General features: G+C 48.9%; 1 protein-coding gene across 4 annotated transcripts in view; it reads right to left on the reverse strand.

Moving 5' to 3' along the window:
• Positions 1 to 15,685, reverse strand: part of VLDLR (very low density lipoprotein receptor) — a 35,183-nt gene extending 19,498 nt beyond the window's left edge. For 2 of the 4 annotated variants that reach the window (XM_058657363.1, XM_058657362.1), the window contains exon 1: positions 9 to 138. In XM_058657363.1, the coding sequence (XP_058513346.1) occupies positions 9 to 132 (124 nt within the window). In that variant the 5' untranslated portion in view covers positions 133 to 138. Of the gene's footprint in view, positions 1 to 8; positions 139 to 15,067 lie in introns of those variants that run through there. The other 2 variants (XM_004591829.4, XM_004591830.4) reach the window with 2 other exon arrangements.
• Between the last annotated feature and the right edge of the window lie 6,493 nt (positions 15,686 to 22,178).

A 22,178-nucleotide genomic window follows, 5' to 3' on the forward strand; every position in this document is an offset into this window, starting at 1 on the left:
CCACCCACCTACAGCGAGGAGTACAGAAGAGGGAGTACAGACTGGGCAGGCTGGATGGGTCTCAGGACAATGACTGACTGTCACTGAGTTCATGGCTGGACACATGCTACATCTAGGCACTAGATTTCCCATCCTCTCTTGCAATGAGGCATGACCAAGAGACTTAAGTTCTGGTCTATGGTACGTGAACAGAAAAATGGCACTGTGCAAGTTCTAGGACATAGAGTTGCATGATGGGATGTGTAGTCATGGTGGGCTGCACTCGTGACAGTGCTGCTGTGAGATCATAAAGGAGCCAAAAACCTAATGCCCAGTGAATGCACAGCTGAGGGAGAGGTCGTAGCAAAGGAAACTGGATGGGAATTAGAAAAAAGAAGCAACAACTGCAAAGAGAACAAATTGAGAAGGGGCTAGCCAAAATTTCTGCAGATTTCAACAAGTTCCTTAAAAAGTTGCAAAACGTGGACCTCAGACCCCAGATCTTTCCTTCTTAAAGAGGAAGGCTCATATTGTATTTTCTGCATCTAAGTAAATCTATGGAAACAGAAACAGTCACCATGGACATGGTTGTGCAAAGCACCTCGCTTCCTCCACAAGAAGGCCTTGACATCACAGGTGACAGCGCCAAGACCTTCTCTTGGGCTAAGACATGAGGTGGAAGACAGGGACTTCAAGGATCTTGACTGTGTGTGTGTGTGTCTGAGTTTTTAAAACAAAGTTCTAGAAAGGAACAGTAATGTAGAAATATAAAGTGACTGATAGGCTGCAGATTCAAAATTATTTTTGGGTAGCTTTAGCATGTTTTTGGTGTTTCAAGTGATGTTGTTACTCAAGGGTTTGAAAAAGTAAGAAATTATGAAGTAAGTTTTAGTAAGTGTAGGTTCATTTATACAAATGCTTTTAAAAAATTAAGGGATCTTAACTGTGTGGTGTATGAAGTCTACTGCAGCATTCACTTATTACATTCATATATATGAATATATACAGTACATATAAAAACTGTCACACTCATATATTCATATATATATATATATGAACACACACACATACAGCATATATAAATACTGTGGCATTCACTTCCTGCTGACACACCCAGGGCAACTTCCAGTCTCCCTTTGTGAGAAATGCCCTTTTCAAGTGTATCTTATTTTATGTTTTGTATTGCATTTTTACTCTACTTTTTATGCCTAGGTATGTTTACAAACACCATTGTTTTACAGTGGCCTACTGGGTTGAGCATAGAAGCTGTATAAGTTGGTAGCCTAGTAACAGTGGGCTGTACCCTGTAGCCAAGGTGTGGAATAAGTTATACCATCTAAGTTCGTATTAAGTATGCTCTGTGATATTCACACAATGGCAAATGCACCGTATGACTCAATTCTCAGAACCATATCCTCCATGAGTGAGCACTTCCATGACCGTACCCTTCCTTTGATCTTGTCTGGTTCCTCAAATCAGGTGGCTGAATGAAGTGATTTCAGGACAGTAGAGCCAAGACAGAATGAACCCAGAATACCCTTTGTCCAAAGGGGCATCATGTCTGCCAAAGGAACTCGGTTCTCATTTGTTTAAGCCATCTGTGTTGCAACAGTTACACAGCCAGTCCTTTCGTGGATTTCTCATCCACATCCACACTCTTATTCATGAATACTGTTCCCAGTATGAGCAAGATAAAAAAGATGAAGAGGCTAATTAAGGTTGAAATCCATGGTTCCACAGCTTACAAAGCGAGGTCGAAGTGGAAAGAGCAACGTCTACCATATAATCCCAAGTAAAATGAAAACCATCAACTAAGTATAGTCAAGAGGGAAAGGGGGGCCATTTTTAATTTCACGGTAGACATACAGACCTGGTTTTCTCACTCTGTGTTTGGATATTTAAGTTCTACAACGGCATGGACTAAGACTTGTTAAATAGGACACTGAGTTTCTTTCCTGGCACAGGACCCAGCCACTGTGCAGGTGTTTCTTATCATTCACAGCAATGTCCAAAAGGAGGGTGCGATTTGTGTGTGTGTGTGTGTGTGTGCGCGCGCGAGATGAGACAAATGATGCAGGTGCAGTGGCTTACAGCACACATAAACACACATTCTGAAACAAACCAGTGAAATCCTATAGCTGGGGCTGATGACTCAGAGGAGGTTTGTGAGCAGCAAGTCCTGCGATTTCCTGCCACCTTTCAGCTTCTGCAGCTGTGGCCTGCTGGCCTCAGAAGGAATCATACAGGGACTAGCACAGACTGGAACCCTTGTGCTGTGTGCACAATACTCTAGCTGGTCCCACTCGTATCAGCGCCTCCCTGCTGTCTGGAAGTATTCTGTGCTTTGTGAATAATTGTCAGGGAGAGTCTGGTTTGCCCTGAATCCTGGTCACCATCCACATGTGGCCACCTCCTGTTGAAAAAACACTCGTCTCCCATTCCCTTCCCAAGTGACTGGCCAACCTAGGACCCAGCTACAAAGCAGTATGACTTAACCACATTTCCTGTCTCCATTCCTCAGTACGTATTCAGTCTACACATCTCTTCCTGGATGTGAGATACTAGGAATTTGGGACAGAGAACCTGAAGAGTGTAGTGGCAGCTCTTAGGCAGCGCCACTTGCTTCTCTTTATGCAAGAGGACTTCAAAAGTTTTGTCGAAAATGGAATTTTAAAATACATATTTTTTTTTTTCAAAGGGAACATTTGAAATCTGTGCTTACCGAGGATCTGCAAAAAGTTGGTACGGGGGTTGATGCCATGGTGCAGCAGGCTAACGCTTGGCCTGCAGTGCTTACAAACCCTGCGTGCATGGGTTGTTCCATGTGAATCCTGGCTGTTCCACATCTGATCGGGCTCCCTGCTACCGGCCTGGGAAAGCAGTGGAGGACGGACCACGTGCTTTGGCACCTGCACCCATGTGAAAGACCTGGAAACAGTTCCCGGCTTCAGGCTGGCCCAACTCCAGCCATTGTGGCCATCTGGGGAGTTGATGAACCAGCAGATGGAAGATTCTCATTCTCTCCCCCACCCTCCCTCCCTCCATCCTCCTCTCTCTCTCTCTGTCCTTCTCTTTAACTCTGTCTTTCCAATGAAAAATTTAAAAGGGTTTTAAACCTTGTATTGTGTTCAACTAAGCTAATTTTCAAATGAATGCGCACATTAGAAAGACAGGAAAAAGTATTCTTGTCTGTTGATTTACCCTCCAAATGCCTGCCGTGGCCAGGAACTCAACTGAGGTCAGCCACATGGGTGGAAGGAACTCAATGCCTTGAGCCACCACCACTGTTCCAAGCATCAGTATCAACAGGAAGCTGGAGCAGCAATTTCCCCGCAGCGGCTTAACCAGTATGCTAAAGTGCCCTGTCTCCTAACTTTCTGAAGTCCTTTTGTACTACTGAACCCAGTAGGAGGGACCTGCTTTTTCTTCCGCTCTCCTGGACTGCCACTGTCTTCTCAACCTGCAAGTATTTTGACTATTGTTAATGCTGGGGAGCATGTTTCCTGGGGATGCTTATTGAGTTCAATTTCCTCATCACTGTGGAGGACCACTGGTGTAATCTGACAACATAAGTATAAATATGCCAGGAAAGAATAGTGGGGCTGCAGTTGGGATATGCTAGACAGGTAACTAGAGAGTTGGATTGTTCTACTTACCAAAGATGACAATACAATGAGATTAAAAACACATTCCTGGGCCTGGCACAATGGTTTAGTTGGCTAATCTTCCCCCTTGCATGCATCAGGATAACATATGGGTGCTGGTTTGTGTCCAGTTGCTCTGTTCCCATCGAGCCTACTCCTTATGGCCTGAGAAAGTAGCAGAGAATGATTCAAGTGCTTGGGACCCTGCACCCACGTGGCAGACCCAGAAGAAGCTCCTGTCTCCTGGCTGTCCCACTTCCCATCCAGCTCCCTGCTTGTGGCCTGAGAAAGCAGTAGAACATGGCCCAAAGCCTTGGGACACTAAATTCGCATGGGAAACCCGGAGGAGGCTCCTGGCTCCTGGCTTCAGATTGGCTCAGCTCTGGCCATTGTGATCACTTGGGGAGTGACCCAGTGGATGGAAGATCATTCTGTCTGTCCTTCTCTCTACAAATCTTACTTTGCAATAAAAATAATAAATCTTTTTTTAAAAAAAAAATAGAAACACTATCCTATGCGCACAGTCAAAAACCTAATAGTATTATCACACTTAGACAGCGACTTGAAACTACCTGAAAGAACTCCTTCAACTGGAAACTTTTTGTTTGTTTGTTCATTAGTTTTGACAGATAAAAGAGGCAGAGATAGACAGCTCCCATCCTCTGGCTTATTGCCCAGAGGCATGCAACACCTGCTGGCATTGGAGTGGGCTGGGCTGAGGCTGGCAAGCTAGAATTCAGCCTAGGTCTCTTATGAAGTGGCTGGGAACCGAGTATTGGAGTCACTGCCTGCCATTTCCCAGGGTTTGCATTTGCAGAAAGCTGCAGCAGGAGCCTAGATTCAAACCCAAGGACTGCAACATGGGTTGCAGGTGTCTTGGGCGTCCTCGCTGACATTGTAATTGCTAGGCATACCTCTCCCCGCCTAACAATTAAGGAAAAAAAAATGAACTTGGACATACAGATTTTAGAGACACCATAGCTTGCCTGGGATTTAAAATGCCAATATCATAGCCTTTTTCCTTATTATTTAGTTATTTTTTATTGGAAAAGCAGATTCGCAAAGAGAAGGAGAGACAGATCTTCCATCCACTGGTTTGTTCTTCAAATGACCACAACAGCCAGCACTGAGCCAATCTGAAGCCAGCAGCCAGGAGCCTTCTCTGAGTTTTCTACAGGGGAGGCAGGGTCCCAAGGCTGTGGGCCATCTTCTACTGCTTTCCCAGGCCACAGGCAGGGAGCTGGATGGGAAGTGGCAGGACACAGACCAGGGCCCCTGTGCGATTGCAGCACTTTGCAAGGGGAGGATTAGCCAGTTAGCCAGTTGGGTCATTGCACCAGGCCCCCAACATGATATACTAAGGCTGGGAGTCTACAGTGACCTTCCACAGCGTCTCCACGGTGTTAGCTCCAGCATGCAAGCTAGCATTAACAACTGCAGCAACTCTGCTGCCAGCGTGTATAATGAGCAGGCTGGTGACGGGTGTGAGCATTTTCTGACTTCTCTCCCCACTAGCCTGAGACACCAAGGAAGTTCATTTTCTACCTTGTCTCACCCCTGCAGGTGTCCATTTCCTCCTGACTTTGACTTGATGGGCATAATGTTGTTTAAGCTTCAGTCGAAACACACTAGTTTAGTTTTGTTTTTTTTCGCATTCCACTGGCATCAGGAATACAATGTCCTACCGCCACGCTACAATACCACTCCTAGTTTAACAGAAAATGACTAGGGAGGGGTTGAAAGCTCTGCGTCTTAGTGTCCGAAGCGTTTTGAGAGATGGCTGCTAGGCAGGAAGTGCTCCCTAGTTCTGCTTCATTTTCCTGATTTCAACGCTCTGGGTTTTTCTCTCCCAGGTTCCCAAATAGTCTCCCTTTGCACTGCTAGTACTCCACTGGGAACCACAGAATTTAAAGCACCAAATGCGTTAAGGAGCTTTGCGTTTCCAATGCTTTGGGGATTACAGGATTGTGAACTCGTAGTCTATTTCTATCCACGAATGTGAAGTCTCAAGTTCAGTATCACAGTTTCATAAAAGGGCCAGACAGAATATGAAATCATCCTCACCCTAGGTTCTCACTTTTAGGCCAACGCCAATGATGCCTCAAAACCTAGAAGCACTAGGCACTCCCTATTCCAGGGTCTGCTCTGAAAAGTAAAAGAGCTGGAGCAAAATGCAACAGTTCCTCAAAACCACGGAGTATCACAGGAAATGCCTCATCATAACTGGGTGATAGAGGCAGGGAGAGAGGCCAGGATATCTGGGGTCCTGGGAGGCGGGTGGGTATCCCACTTCCGTTTGGAAGAAGTTGACTTTATTTTGAAGACTGAAATATCACATACTGGTATGAAATTGGCTCTTTGACCTCGAGAAATTAAATGTCTAGATTTCCCTCTAGCTTTAATGCTTGGAGGTATCCAAACATTAGCCCAGGGAAGTTTCTGTACCTTCTCAAGGCTACTTAAAATTGTAGTAAAGGGATTCCCCAAAGAACGGAAGTTTTGCTCACTTGAACTGTCACTGACAGGGATGAAGTCAGACTGTGCCAACTGTTCCCAGAGCCTTGCTTGCCTAAATAGTTGCCGCTGCTACCCACACACACTGGCTCCAAGAAACTCAGGTTTTTAAATAGCTGTAGAGGCCAGCCTGCTGTGATCTAACTGTCCCTGCAAGGGTTAACAGGGAAGCACAACATGGAAGCTTCAGTGAAGAAAACCTGTAAAATCCTCTGAGCCCAAGGCTTCTCATCACAAACTTGTCTGCGTGGCATCCTGGCAGAAGTGCTGCAATGTATCATGATACAAAATATCTGAGTATCAGACCCAGCATGTACTTCCACTTGGAGAGGGAGGGAAGGGGAGTGCGCGTGCTGCTACACGGCTGTGGCAACCAGGCCCAGGCCTTCCTTCTCTCCTGACTTGAGTCTAAGGGTGTCACCATCTGCTGCAGTACCTTCAGTTCATCTGTGTTGGCACTCCTGGGACCACTTCTTTTCAGTCTTCTGTTTGCTCCTTTGATGCCAATCCTTCTATTCATAGGCTAAAATGTCTTTCAGGACAAGGAAGATTTCTGAGTCAGCCAAGACATTTTCCCATGGGGAAGTGGGTTTATGGAAGCAAAAGGCCACGGGGAGTGGCCAAGGAAGAGGTTCCAAGTTGCCAAGAGCAAAGGCTGGGCTCTGATCTCAACATGCACTTCTGAAGCCTTGGGAGGCCATTAGGGAGCGACTTGACATCATTTAGACACCTGGTCTAATGATGCAATTCACTGAAACAAGAGAATTTTGTAGTTCAACCGAGTTCAATGATCAGGTGTTCATTTTAGATCCTACTGGTCTTGCAGAAATCAACTCAACTCCGATGGACAAACCCATGAATGCTTTTTGCTGTTAGCCAAGGCTCTGCTCTAAGACTTCAAATCTCTGAACTCATTTAACTCCCAGGGCTACACTCTGCATTACGACTTCACTTCTAGAGCCTCGCAAACCTGCTTGAAGGGAAGTACAGTGCCCAAGATGACCATGCAGAGCTGAAACTTGAACCCAGGCACTCTGGCCCCGGCTGCTATGCCACCCTTCGACTCAGGACGAGGTGCTTCTAGAATATTCTATGACTTGACATTTAGCAAGCAGAGTTCCCTTAAATCAATGCAGAATGCTTGCGTTTCACCTCCCAAGACAATGCTCTCCTAATACAACCTATGTGTTAGAATGCAGCTCTCCCTGGTTTCTGCACGCTAGCTCTTAAGCATTGCTTCTGACACTTTACAGAGCAGATCTTTTTCTCGAAGAACTAGAGGCTGGTTCTCTGTCTAGGACATGCTGGTCAAGTCAGAGCAAAGGCTTTAAAGTTGGTGGTTTTCAAGTTGTCCTGTACATCAGAATTTACTGGAATGTTTAACACCCACAACAGCCTCACCCCCAGATCCTGATGCAGTAGGCAGATGGTGGGCCCTAGCTTGCTGCTCTAACAGGTTACTGGTGACACTGTTGGTTTCAGACTACATGCATACTTCATAGAAAATGGAACTTAAAGGGACTTTCATTTTGGTGCAAAAAAAATCATAAAAATGATATGTTTTTTTCTTCCTGGAACTGATAGCACATTTTGACAACTGTGTACTCTGAGAACTGTCACTTTAAAAGCTATAGATTCTACTCCTAATGGAAGCAACCATTTTTCTTTTTTTCTTTTTTTTTAATTTATTTTTTTTATTAGAAAGGCAGACCTATAGGAGGAGAGACAGAAGGATCTTCCATCCCCTGGCTCCCTTCCCCAAAGGCTACAATAGCCTAAGCTGAGCCAATCTGAAGCCAGGAGTTTCCTCAGGGTCTCACTCATGGGTGCAGGGTCCCAACAAGAGCCATCCTCTGCTGCTTTCTCAGACCACAAGCAGGGAACTGGATTGGAAATGTAGCAGCTGGGACACAAACTGGCACCTGTATGGGATGTCAGTGTTGGCAGGTGGAAGATCAGCCTGTTGAGCCACCGTGTCAGCCCCCATAACTATTTTGTTTTCAATGTTATAATATTGTATACACAGCTAACCCCTAAAAGCCCTCATGCCCATCACCGGAAGGACAGAGGAGATAAATGACAGTATTTTACAACAGACACAATGGATGACAATCCCTCCAAAGCTCTTGAGCCCTTCCTGTCAGTTAAAATTATTTGGATGCCTTAACAGAAATATTTGATAAAGACATTGTTTTTTCATTTTGTAAAAGAGATTTATGTATTTTTATTGGGAAGCAGATGTACAGAGAGAAAGAAAGAAGGATTTCCCTCTTTCTCAAACTAACCAACCAACCAAAGGGAAGAATGATGCCTTTTATATATACTTATTTTTATTGGAAAGGCAGATGTACAGAGAGGAGGACAGACAGAAAGATCTTCCATCTGCTCTTTCCCTCCCCAAATGGCTGCAATGGCTAGAGCTGAGCTGATCTGAAACCAGGAGCCAGGAACTTCTTCTGGGTCTCCCACATGGATACAGGGGCCCAAGCAATTGGGCCATCCTCCACTGCTTTCCCAGGCCATAAGCAGGGAGGTAGGTGGGAAGTGGAGCAGCCTGGACACACTGGTGTCCATATGGGTTCCTCGCACTTGTAGGCTGAAGATCAGCCAGTTCATCCATCATGCTAGCCCCAAGAAGGTCTTCTCCTCTGACATTTGTCCATCAAGTTCTTGGCCATGCTCAAGCCTTCTCTCTCACTTGATTTAAGTTTCTGTCTTCTGCTGCTTTACTTCCAGGCTGCTACATATCTCTTTACAAACCAAGATGGTGACTTAAGCGACCTCAAATGGCCCAAACTGCCAAGGACAGGATCATTTCCTAGCTCCCCACCATCTCTAGGATTGAGTTGAGTTTCTCCAGACTTTTTCCTGCTGGTTTTCCCATTTCCTTAAACTATCCCAGCTGCACTAACAGCTCTGTTGGGGCTGCACTTGCTTCTCCCTGCTTTCATCTAGCCTCATGGCTCCTGGGTGTTTTTGCCACACATCTTCCTGTTCACTTAGTCCATGTCAACAGACTCAGAGGGCCCAATGCTAGCCCTTCCTGAGTTTCTTGATAGAACAGGTGTGGCCTGGCTGTGTTATCATGGTGCCCTTTGCCTGTGCCATTGCAGTTATGTGCCAAGACGTGAGTGCCCAGTTGCTTCCACCTTTATTCACGCAGATCCCCTCGGGATGGGCCTGATATTTTTCTTTGTAATTGAGTACCAAGGATTCTCCAGGTATTCTTTAGCACTCTTAGATGTCTTGGTTGATTTATTAGTCCACTAAGAAAGCTGGCCTGTTGTCAAAATAAAGCCTTCACAGATTTTCTGAACTTGAGCCCAAGAGTAACCAACTGTTTGACTCCTTAGAATGGTTCAAGATTCTGGGTTACAAGGCCCCTGTTCTCCATGCCTCAGGGAGTATTTTCACACCATCAAAAACAGTGCCCTTGGACCTACACACATCTGTCAGAACAAGGTGTCAGGGTGGGCGTGTGGGCCCCGGTTTTCATGTGGGGAGTGCGATTCCGACACACAGGTGAGGTCAGCAGTGGCTAAATGATGAGGCTGTAAGTGTGATGTGTCAGACCTAGCGTTGACTCCTGACATTTAAATGGTTTTTTTTGGTAGCGCTGGCCGCAGTCCATGGGTGCTGGAGTCATACTACCTTTGCAAGATCAGCTGCAGTCTGTGGGGGAGTTTCTGACTTTGTCACAGTACCGTCTACGTTTCTGGAGATTGGAGGAGAAAGTCAAAAGTCTGTAAGTCAGCAGGTATGTGGGGCCACTAGCACTTTTCCTCTTTTGTCTGCATCTTTTATGAATAAGCCTTAAAACAGAGTCTCCTACCACCAATTTCGAGCATCCATCCCAGACTGCCTACGGGAAAGGCGCACCTCTGGGATCACAGTGCTTGTTTCCTATGCCCGGGACCCTATGTCATATGCTATGAGCCCAGTAGATGGCTATCAGGTGATTTCAAGCAGGCGTACCCCAAAGATTGGTATCCATCTGCAACCTGCTTAGGGAGCCTCACAGTCAGTTTGTAACTCAGAAATCGGGAAAGCTTTCTTAAGAAAACTGAAAATGAGGGGCAGCGGTTGTGGACCAATGGGTTAAACCCGCGACTTGGGTTGCCTACTTCCTGTATCGAGTTACAACTACTTACTCCTCTTCTGATCCAGCTCCCTGCTAATGTGCCCGAGGAACAGCAGATGCTGGTTTGAGTGTTTGAGTCCCTGCCACCCACATGGCAGACCTGGATGTAGTTCCTGGCTCTTGGCTTCAATTTGGCATAGTCCTAGGGGCTTTTACTTGAGCGAACAGCAGGTAAAACATTTCTCTGTCTCTTCTCTCCCTCTCTCCCTCCTCTCTCTCTCTCTCTCTCTCTCTTTCTGCCTATCAAACACATCATTCAAAAAAAAAAAAAAAAACCCTAAAACAAGAGGCCGTTTATAAAGTAGAAGTTCCATTTACAGTATTTGAGGAAAATACTAAGTTGCGTCCTGTGCAGTGAACGGCCAGTCTTGTCTACCGCCAAGGCGTGACCATAGCTCCTGCTTGGCAAACATGACATCTCTCCCTTCCAACAGCGGGTCTAGAGATCTAGGAGAGTGTCTCAGAAGGTTCATAGAAAAATAGAATTTAAAAATAGCTGCATTTTCAAGCAAAAAAAAAATTTTGAAAATCCATGCATAGTTTTTTTTTTTTATGTCATACATTTCCCATGAATGTTTACAAGGTCACTACTGACCCAGACTACAACCCACCAGTGTCAACTCACAGTGGCAGGAAGATCAGCCAACCTAGCCAGTGACCCCCATCTCAGAGGTTCTTTCTCCAACATTCCTGCTAAGCACAGGTGTGCTCCCAACTCAGCCCATACAACACCTCTGATCCCACGTAGGTGGAGCTTGTCTAAGTAGCCATCACAACACTTTGAGTAGAATCTGTACCCCCACCCACTCAACACCGAGCAGGCCTTCTCTTCCTGACTTTGGAAGATCTAAGGATAGAGGAGGACCAAGATTTTCAGTGAAAAGGGCACAGAGCAGGATCCTTCTGGAACTCAACAGTGTGTGTTTGTGCATTCCAGAAATGCTATTAGTGAGTGCTCAGATTTCCTAGTTGGAAACTCCTCAGCTGAGGGGACAGGTGTCCCTGGACCACATTTACTTCTACCCAGTTGTTCTGTCTCACCCAGAATCCCAGCAGAAGGTATCTTTAGACTGATTGTTCACAAAAGTAGTGTGTTGCACCATTACCTAAGTACTCTCTTGAGAGTCATTTAAACTCCAACAGGACCCATGAAGTAATTTTGCAACTATCAGCTCACTACATACGTGGAGGGCACTGGGAGTGTTCTACCAGGAGAAGCTCTCAGAGGGCAGGTGTGTGTATGATGGGCGCTGGCACCGTTCTCATCATAGCCCCTTGGCACTTTGACTATCTTGTCAGCTCTTCTAAGTGAGGCTACTGCAAGCAAGATCAGAATCCAAAGAGAAAAGAATCAGAACTTAGAGTGGGTGGTTGCCTCATCTTCATCACTGTTCCCTCTGATGAAAAGAGTAACTGGCCTAGATAAGTAATATGAATCTGGGGAGAACAAACCATGCTGCTTAGCTGTTCCCTTGTTCTATTGTAGCACTTCCTAGTTAGTCTCAGCAGAAGAGGCTTGTGGCTACTTTCTGTCTCTTAGAATTTTAGTAAAATCACTCACAAGAAGTCAAGGTTAGGGTCAGTCCATTTCGTAAAAGGCAGAGATACTTCTGTTAGGTCTCGCTTCTTCGGGGGAGGGAGGATGCTGCCTTGGTCAACAGCACTCAGTATTTCCAATGTGAAGTTTGTGATACAAAAAAACAATATTTAACATATAGCAGCTCTATTGAACTGAGCCCTGCTGGTCCTGATTCTGGTCCTCTGAGCCATAAAACCAAAGAAGCAGAATGACCCAGGTCAGGGACTGCAGGTCAATGCCACAGCAAGAGGGCAAGAGGTCAGTTCATAAAACAAAAGCTTCTAGAGATGTCGGGAAAATGCCATTGCCCCCGAGGACTCGGCTGGTGACCCCTGTTAAGCACCTGCTCAGCCGGGCTGACTTGAGGATGGCATTCATCCTCATCCTCCCTCCTCTTGGCCCAATCTCTAAAGGCCAGGAATATTTTCCCACCTAGCTTCTCAGGTTCTGCCTCCACGTCTAGCAGTACTGCCACGACACCAGCCCCACGCCCAGTCACATCCAAACAGCATCCACAAAACCTTGCTTCTTCTAGACCGTGACCTTGAAGAATGGGTGATACTCCAGCTCTTTGTCTTGATTATAAAGCTTGGAAGAAACTATCTTAGACCACCTCCCCTGCCTCCATCCCGCCGCGCCCCCCCCCCGCCCCGGACTTTGCAACTGGGTATGCAAACTGCTCCAGCCAGTCCTGTTCTTCAGCAGCCTTAGTGCACACCTGCCCTGTCACAGAGCATTTTGGACCAGCGCCATCAGTGTGATGGTGTAGAGAAAGCATAGGAGTGAAAGACCAAGGCAGAAACATCAGTCCCGAGCAGACTGTAAACTTAACACAGGGACCAAGGGGTTGGCATTGTGGTGTAGCTGGTAAAGCCACCGTTGGCAACTAATCCCATAGGGGTGTTAGTTCATGTCTCAGCTGCTCCACTCCTTATACACGTCCCTGTTAATGTGCCTGGGAAGGGCAGCAAAAGAATGGCTCAGGTTCCCGGGCCCCTGCCACCCACATGCGGTGTGGACCTGGAGGAAGTTCCTGGTTGTGGCTGGCCCAGCTTTGCCTATTGTGACCAGCTGGGGCAGATGGAAAACCTCTCCATTTCTCTCTAATAGTGACTTTCAAATAAATGCGCGTATACACACACTCACACACACACACACACACACACACACACACTGGAATGCCTTCAGGCCACTCTCTGCCTCCAGCAACTCTGAATTCCCTCCAGTTGGGAAAAATCTGCCGGCAACACTTTGAAGGAGTTAGGTTTGCACAGGTGTCTGTTTGCCAGTGTTCAGGGCACGTCCCATAGTTGTCACGTGACTAGGGGAAGTACAAGGGATCCTCCCCTGCCCCACACAAGGTGCACAGAGAACTGGGACTAACTCACTTCAACGGCGAGGTGCATTCCTGGCATTCTGTTGGGTGCAGTTAGCCTGGAAGGGAGTGTGGCTACATGTAGCGCAAGGGAAATCATCTCCCACCTGCCCAGGTAACCATCCACAGTTCCTGCCTCACCCGAGTTGTTTTGAAATGTCAGGGGGAAAAAAAATGCAGTGCAAGTCATGGCACTATGTAATAAGTTAGCATCACTCACTCATTAATGATTAATGCTAACCTCTGCAAGGTCTCCTTAACAGGTCTCTGCTAGGCTCTGGGCTGGGCTGCACACCGATTTCATCTTTTTCCTCCTCTGAGACTATTTTCAGAGTCCCCAGCAGGCATTTGAGTGCCCTGGCCACCACAGCCGGTCGGAGCCTGTGGGAGCTTTACTTTGCCTTACACATAACATTTCACAGGCTGCTAAATTACAAGTTCAAGAGCCATGTGATCAAGTTCGGCGCGACCAACCAATCGCAGTAGGCAGGAGAGCCCGTCCCAGCTTAACACGCCCTCACTGGACAGGACACTGGGGGCACATAGCCCCAAGGAGTGCCCTGGGGGAGTCTCCCTGACCACTCGCTGGAAAGTTCTCTCGCCCTCTGGACACGTGACTGCCGGCCACTGGACCTCCCCAGAGGCGGGTGCCCCCTCCCTCCCTCCCGGGCCCTTCGGAGCTGTCCCATCTCCCCTAGCGCTGCGAGGTTCCCAGCTCCTGGGTGTCACGTCTTTGGGTCACTGCCTAACTTCTTTGGTAGGGCTCCCAGTGGCCGGCCCAAAAGAGTTGTAAGGCCTCCAAGTGGAAGAGCTCCCCCAGGCCCCGTTTGGGGTGGCCCAGGGGACCCAGGATCCCGACACTGGTCACACTACCCTGGTCCCACAAGCAGCAGCCACACACCAGCTCTGGCGCTACTCTTTGATCTATTGTTGGAAAAGGAGGTTAACCGCCACCACTAGATTCACATTCCAGTCCTCCGGAGGAAGCGTCACTGGGGGGGAAGGCGGCTCTGCAAACTAACCTGATGAAGTCTACGTTCTCCCCCCTCCCCCTGGCCCCCTAACGCCGCTGGAGAGGCTTCCAAACACAGCCCTGGTGGGGGAGAAGTCCCCAGCCCCGGGAGGGAGGTTGTGATTGAAGCCACACACTCCTCCACCCTGCTCGGACGGGCCTGGGGCCTCGGGGTGTCCCAGTCCCTACGCGCACAGGCTGTGCACTTCTCGCGGTTCAGCAGAGCCTCTCCCGGCTGCCGCCCACCGAACGTGCGCCTGCTCACGGCCACAGAAGGCCTCCCGGCTCCATCCGGCACCTGGCACCCTGCGCCCCTCCAGGTACCCCTCTCCTTCCTCCACCTGCGCTCCCAGGCAGTTGAAGTCCCAGGGGCGCGCCCCCCGGCCGCCACGTGCCTCTCCAGCAAGCCCTCCGCCTCCTTCCTAACACTCCGCCTTGGCAGGGCAAGGCAGAACCATTGTTCAGTGGCTCCGAAGCTCCTGTTCCCCAGCCCTTGTCAAGGGGGTGCGGGGTGGAAAAAAAAAGAAGATGCCAAACTATGGCCTTAGGGGTGACAGCGCAGGCAGAAGAGAATACTGCAGGTGACGCTTCGGGACGCCCCAAACCCGCCTGTTCCCTCCCTGCCGCCCAAACCGGCCCCCTAGCCGCTGACAGCTCGGAGGCGCCTCCGCTGTGCAGAGCGAAAGAAGAGGCAAGAAGCGCCGACGAGAGAGGGGTGGGCCAATGGAGCCGGGTACCCCTCCCTGGTCCCCCCATACCCTCCCCCTAGGCGCTGCACCCCCGGCAGGGCCAGGCCTCCTGCGGAGGGGGTGTCCCCACTCACCCGTGGCGGTGGCGCCGCTCTCCTGGAGCGCCCAGCACAGCGCGAGCAGCAGCCAGAGCACCCGGCGCGCGGACGTGCCCATGGTGCCCGCCAGGATGGTGGTGCCGCCGCTCGCTCGCTCCGCACAACAAGTTACCAGCCTTTCGGAGAGGAGGCAGGCGTGGGGGCGGGGAGGGGCAGGGGAGGAAGGGGAAGGAGTTAGCAGGGGAGAGGGCGCAGGGCAGAAGAGGGCAGACCTCCTCTACAACTTGCACGATTCGCCTGCCCACCAGACAGCCCAGTCACCCACCCACCCACCCACCCACCTCCCCGGGCTGCTGCGGCGGCAGTGCACGCCGAGCCTGCGGGCAGCAAATAATGCAGGCCCTGCAGAGGAGGGGAGGGCAAGGGAGGGAAGGAGAGGGGGAGGGGGAGGGGTGGGGAGGCGAGAGCAAAGGAGCTGGCTGGAAAGCGAGGAGCCGGCGGTGCAGCACCCACAAGGGTGGCGGCTGGAGCGCTGGGTGAGCCGCAGGGAGGGGACGGGAGGGGGAGTGGTCAGCGCGGGGCGGGGGCCCGCGGTGGCTCCGGCCCTCCCTCTCCTCGACGCGCTCCTCTTACACACGCCCGGGGCAGCCGGTGCCTGCGTCCAGGGTGTGCGAGGGTGCGCTTGCTTGCTTCCTTGCGTGCGTGCCTGAGTGGCCGTGGCCGTGGCCGCCGCCTCCGGGACTGCTCCCGCGGCCCGGCTGCTCGGCGCGTCCGACTGGGGCTCACTGGGGGCCCGGGGCGGCCGCTGGTTGGTTCGTGCGCCGCCCTCGCCTCCAATCCCTGGTGCCTGGCCTAATTTCCTGATCTAGGGAACCTGCCGCCGCCGCGGCAGCAGCTGTGCGCTCCCTACAGTCGTTACCGTACGCTCCAGGCAGCCGCCAACAGTCCAGGCAGCCAGGCGGTGGCTAGCACTTAGCGCTGATGCAACTATTGCCGCCTGCGGGGCTTTGCAGCTCTGGGGCCTTGGGCATCTTCCCCATTGCTCTAGCGCCCGGGAGGGGAGGATGGGGTGGGGGGGAAGGAAAAAGAGAGAGAGAGAGAGAGACGCTCTTGCTCTGGGAGGCTAGCATGGAGCACCTTCCTGGGGCCTCCTTCCTCTACCAAAAGTGATGAAGTGGGTTGACAGCGGGGTTCCAGAGGCCTGCCTGGATTGCACGCGGAGATGCTAACCATGCAGTGTATCTTTAAGTGAGAGAATAGCAAAAGAGCCGGAGAGCGGGCGAGGGAGCAGTTGTGGTTTGTCCTCTAGAATAGAACAGGACTGAAATAACCCAGTCTGGGACGGGGGGGGGGGGGGGGGATTGCTAAGCAGGGCTCTGCATTCTCTCATCAACGATTATAGTTAATTGCTAATTGCACAAAATGATAGTTGGCGGGCCTGTAATTAAAAGCTTAACCTCTTCTTGCTTGGAGGAGGGACCCCCGTGGGTTGATTCTTCTGGGTATACTTGGTAACACCCAGTGAAGAGGCTTTAGAAAAGCAGCAGAGGCAAGACTTGGCTGAGCAAGGCGCGATTCTTTCTGGTCCCTGGCAGGACCTGAGCCTATCATTTGCTTTGGGTATCCCTGAGATTTCTTCCACACTCTCCCCCACCCCACCTGCTGTGATCCGTTAAGCTTGCAAAGAGAGTGGGAAGGCCACCCAAGCCATCTTAATTTCTTGCATAAAAGGGATTTGTATGTATGTATATGAAACTGCTTTAGTTTTTGAGCGACTCCAGCTTGGCAAGTTTCAGGAAGATCTTCCTGTGTCTCCGCGCTCTGTGCCATCTGAGAAGGGATGGACTTTGGCTAGCCCTGTGCTCTGCTTGGGCTTCTGTCATGGCCAGCTATCAGATGGGAGCCTCACAGGAACTTACTGAACGCAGGAGACTGAGAAGGGAGGAAATTTCAAGTCAGGGTAGCTTGGCTGGGGGGACGGAGAATAAATAAGAAGTTACCTTCCTCTCTGCATGGCTCGACTCTGGTACCATGGCCCCTTTGAAGGCTGGTTTGTCCACTCCTGTGCTTACATGGCTCGTAGAAGCTCTGGCACCACATACATATGGCATGGAAAGCTGAATGAAAATGTTTTATGCCACTTTCCTAGTAAAGATGCATGTAGGTGTTGTTTTGGCTCTCACGCACTGAAGTGCACGGGGGAAGGTCCCGGAAAAGGCCTGTGGAGCACTTGTCTGTGACCTGAAGGTACTTAGGAGTTTCCCTGAGTTACTTCGAATTCATTTTACTTCACCTAGCCGGATTGGAAAACTTGGTCCTCTTGGCACGGCGTGGGTTAGAAGGCTAAGTTCATTTGTCCACGTGGGGAACAGAAGTTACAGGGTGCTGCTTCCATTCTGGAGTGTTCCATTGCTGTCCGGGACCCTTTTGTTTGGTCTGTGCTAAGAAACCCCTCCTGCTGGCTAGACAATGAGGCAAGTTTTGCGACTGCCTAAATCCTTTGAGACACCTGACTCTGGCAATGCTTGTCAGCAGCAAACAGCAGAGTGGGCCCGTCACCCCAGTCTAGCCTGTCCTGTGTGTAGGACCCTCAAATAAGAATTGTTTCTCAGTTTTCCAATGTTACAACAAAATGAATGGGGAGACAGAAGGACGTGCAACAGAAGACGTGCAAATGAATGATGCACACAGAGTCTAAACACAATTATCATCTGGCCCTTTACAGGCAGAACTGGCCAACCATTCACACAGGAGGAGTGACAACTACTTTTTTTTAAAATAAGGATTTAGTCACTTTAGAGTTGGAGCTAGAGAGACAGAGAGAGACATAAGGCTCTTCCATCTGCTGGTGCATTCCCCACATGGCCGCAAACGCCACAGCTGGGTCACTCTGAACCTAGGAGCCTCAAGTTTCTTCTAAGTATCCCATGTGGGTGCAGCAGACAAAGGATTTGGTCCGTCTTCCCCTGCTTTCTCAAGCTGTTAGCAGAGAGCTGGATCAGAAGTGGAGCAGCCAGGACATGAACCGGTGCCCCTACGGGATACCAGGCACTACACCATTTCCTCAGAACTCAATTTTTGTTGTCTTCAGCTGCTTAGATTTGGTTACCTTACAGTGTTCAAGCATGACGCCTAAGGATATATTGGGTAGAAAATGAAGGAGTCCCAGGGTGAGCGAAGGGGACAGATGCAAAGGAATACCGGGTATGTTTTAGCATCGTCGTTGCTGCTGTAACAAAGCACCTCGAGGCTGGGTGTTTTATAAAGAAAAGAAGTTTATAGAGCTTATAGCTTCGGAGACCGAATGTTTAAGGTTAGTGGACCCATCTGTTTGACCTGCGTGTAGTAGAGAAACTGACAGGAAACTAACCAGGTGCAGAAGGCAGGAAAAAATGACGAAGCGAGAAAGAGTGAGATTGAAGGGCCAGATTTACCTCTTTGGTTGGATGCCCAGAGAACTGCAGTAATCCCTTCTTTCCTAACCTCCTTCCACCACACTCCATCCCTTAGGTTCTCCTCACACCTCCACATGGCGGGGGGGAGGTCACGCGTCCTCCGTGGTGAGGACTTTAGCCACTATGCTACTGCTCCAGGCCCCGCTAGTTACTTCTTGGCATGAGTCCTGAGTCAAACATTATAACAGGGAATGACTTCTTCCCTGCAGGTTGTCATTGCAAAGTAGCTTCGCTCCCGTTGAATATGTGTATGTTCCTTTGTCCAGCATCTCTGAAGGGCTTGGCTCAGGAATCCCTAAGCAATGCTGCAGCTGATGTCTTGATGAAGGCCCATGGGCTAACAGATATGGACCTCAGAAATAAATCTTCAGATTGCTTGGCTGCCGTAGCAACGCACGGACATTACCTTAGTCTAGCAGTTAGAAATCCAGCCCTCTCTGGATGCCAGCGGTGGGACAAGAAGGTGCAAACACAGCTTTTACTTTCCATTAGAACCTCCTGGAGAACTTCCTTGTTGAAATTAGTGCTCCAGTAGGTCTGGGGTAGTCAGTGAGAATTTTGTTCTTTTGCACACATAGAATTGAATATAGGACATTAATAGTATAGATCAAGTGGCTAAATGGTTTTCCATTAAATAAATCATTAAAAAAAAGATGATCTATAGAGGAAGAAATGATATGGGATGCCTACTGTAGAGAAATGCAAGTTTCTTTCTTTTCTGAAGTAATAATTTATTTGTAGCATGGGATATGGGGACACACAAAGAAAGAGAGGGGAATCTATTTGCTGATTCAGTCTGCAAAGGGCTGCAACAGCCAGGACTGGACCAAGCTGGGCAAGGAACCCTGATTCCTGGTTTTATGTGGGTGTTCCACATGGGTGGCAGGTGCTTGGGCCATCTTCTGCTGCCTTACCCAGGCCATCAGCGAGGAATTGGACCTGAAGTAGAGTAGCTGGGATACGAACAAGGACCCATATGGGATGCCAGCAGCAAAGGCAGCGTTTTTGTTAGCCAGACTACAATGCCAGCCTCAGAATTACTGATTTCTAACTGATGAAAATCTAAATGTGAAAAAAACCCAACACATTTCTTTGACAAGTGCTCATGTTTGATACCTTTGAGACCTCTGAAAATGGAAAAGGTTATTGGACAAGAGAGAAAGTATCAACCTAGAGGTAAGGGATGATAAATCTGATTGTGACTGAAGCACATCAACCCAAAACAAAACAAACTAATGATGACAGAGACCTCTCGGTCATAAAGCATCATGGTGGCCGTGAAGGCAGCCTGGAGACGGAGTGAAAACAGACATCTCATATAACTCCCCCCAAATTAATATTTTCTATGAAATGTATGAGTGTGTGCAGGGAAATAAGTGGGAAAAAAATGTGATCCTAATAAGTTCCCAGGGGATTCTGATGCCTCCAATCAGAGACACACTGAGAAGCATGCTTCCAAACCCATCAGCATAGCTTCTGTCCCCAGCCACTCACTGCATAGCCAATTGCCAGTAGCTTCCAATAGATTGTACAGTACACAACGTAAGATCCATTGTGAAGTCATCAGTCTCCTTTCTTTGAAACCAAGTGCCAAGGTTAGTTTGCTTTTCCGTTCAGAATTGAGAGGCTGGGCCATATAAATTTCTGGGAACTATGATCATGAATTCAAGTGTTTCTGGTCCTATGTGTGACCATCCTTGTGTAACATAAATGTGCTTCACACAAGTGTTTGGAATGTAGTGCTGACAGCGTGTCAAGTACTGTTAGAACAGGGGTTACTAGAATAGTGGGGCTTTTGTGGCCTCCTCCGCCGAGCTGACTAGGCAAGACTGCCTTGTGAAGACGTTAGCCTTGTAATCGATATATTGTGGTGATCACAGCAGGTGCAATTTTGTTGTAAGAATTCCATCAAAAATTATTCAGAGGCAGAGAGAGGAGGGAGAAAGAGAGAGAGACCTCCATGATGCGGAACTCACTTCTTGTCCCTCTGGTGTTCCCATGTGGTTTCAGGGACCCTACTACCTAAGCCATGACCTGGGCACTCAGAAGATTTGCATTAACAAGAGGCAGAACTCCAGCCTCAAATCCGGGCATCTGGGTACTGCAGAGTTAAGCACCTTGAGTGGTGACAGTGATGCCAGTTTTGAACTTGTAGGAGTTTTCTAGAAGTGTATAATTGATGCATGCACATCTAGAATTTTCTTACTTACGGTGTGATTTCTTATGACAGCACAGCCTGAACTCCATAAATGTTTGAGTGGATGACAATGTTTCTTCTGCACAGGCTGTTTGGGGGAGAGTTTTTGTCCAAACAGTTCTCTTTTGTTTCACGAACAGTCTTAGGAGGATTTCTAGGGCTGCTGGTTTTGACCTTCGTTGGAGAGTGAGAAAGAGAGTCTGGCTTTTGTGCCTGATTCTACTGGGGTGGGGTGGCATTGTGCCATTGAGAAAGATAGGCGGGCAGCCCAGGAACTTCCTGAAAACTAGCTGTGAAAGTGTGAGTTTATTTTGATGCAAACTACTTGTGAAATCTATGCACAGCCTTTTGCTGTTTTGAAAAATATTTGTTTATTTGAAACATCATCCCGCTGGATTTTGGAGATCTCCTCTTCTTTATATATTTCTGTTCCCAAAGCAATGCGTATGCCATGAGAGGTCATTGGCACTGGGGTCAAACATATATATTTAGAACTGGGTGACTTGAGTCTGTCCAGGGTCAGGAGGGGGTTTGCTGTGTGAATATGTGACGCCGTGTAGGAGGATGGTTCCGAGCGTGAGTGCTGGAGCTGGGCATCCTGGGATTGAACACTGGATCTGACGCTTTATTGTCAAGTCTTCAACAAATTATTTAGCCTCTCTATGCCTTGGGGTTTTTTTTTCCCCACCTAAAAATTGGGAGTGTGGTGATGGTGATGATGACGATGAGGAGGAGAAGCACACGGACAGGCCTGGGAATTGAGCTTGTGGAAGCGATGGTTCTCGATTCTGACTGCAAGGAGGTTTTAAATATCCCGAGAGAGCTTGTGAATCTGTCCACACTGGAGCTGCACTCTTGATCATTTCAGGAATGAAGGGAGGGAAGCCAGGGCGTGGTGTGTTTTGAGGCTACCCAGGTGAGTCCCTGTGCATTCTGATGATGGGCCGTTTACTTGGTATTCATCTGGAGACTGTGGCCCAGAGTGTTTGAGTGAGGCTTCACTCTCAGAGATTCAGGAATGCGATGGTGATTGCTGCAGAACAGGCAAAAGCAGGTCTGCTTCCTATGTTCCAGAATAGTCCCTGGGGCCTCTGTGCATACTACTCCTGGCTCTGATGCTCAGCTCAATTTGTCAGCTGTAAGAGAGCCAGGGATCCTGGGAGGTCAGAAACTGGGCACTAGTTAGACTGGTAGGAACCCGGCTGGAGTCCATCTGTCAGGCGATGAATTTGAATATCACCACTCTCCCGATACCATGGGACCAGTAGCATGCCAGGTGGCTGGAGGACAACAGCCCCATAACAGGGGGGAGGAGGGGCTGCTGTTGGGAAGCGAGTTGTTAGGGTTTTGTTTGCTTTTTCTGTGAAGCCAGCTCAGACTCAGTAAGTGGTAACGCACAGTCCTTTCTTCTTAGGAAGTTTCTCTTGGCTTTGCTGCCAACAGGAAGCACGCTGTTTCTCAGAGCGCTAGAGCATTCATTTATCGAGTGCCCACT

Source organism: Ochotona princeps, chromosome 31 (genome assembly GCF_030435755.1).
Source record: "Ochotona princeps isolate mOchPri1 chromosome 31, mOchPri1.hap1, whole genome shotgun sequence".
NCBI lineage: Eukaryota > Metazoa > Chordata > Mammalia > Lagomorpha > Ochotonidae > Ochotona > Ochotona princeps.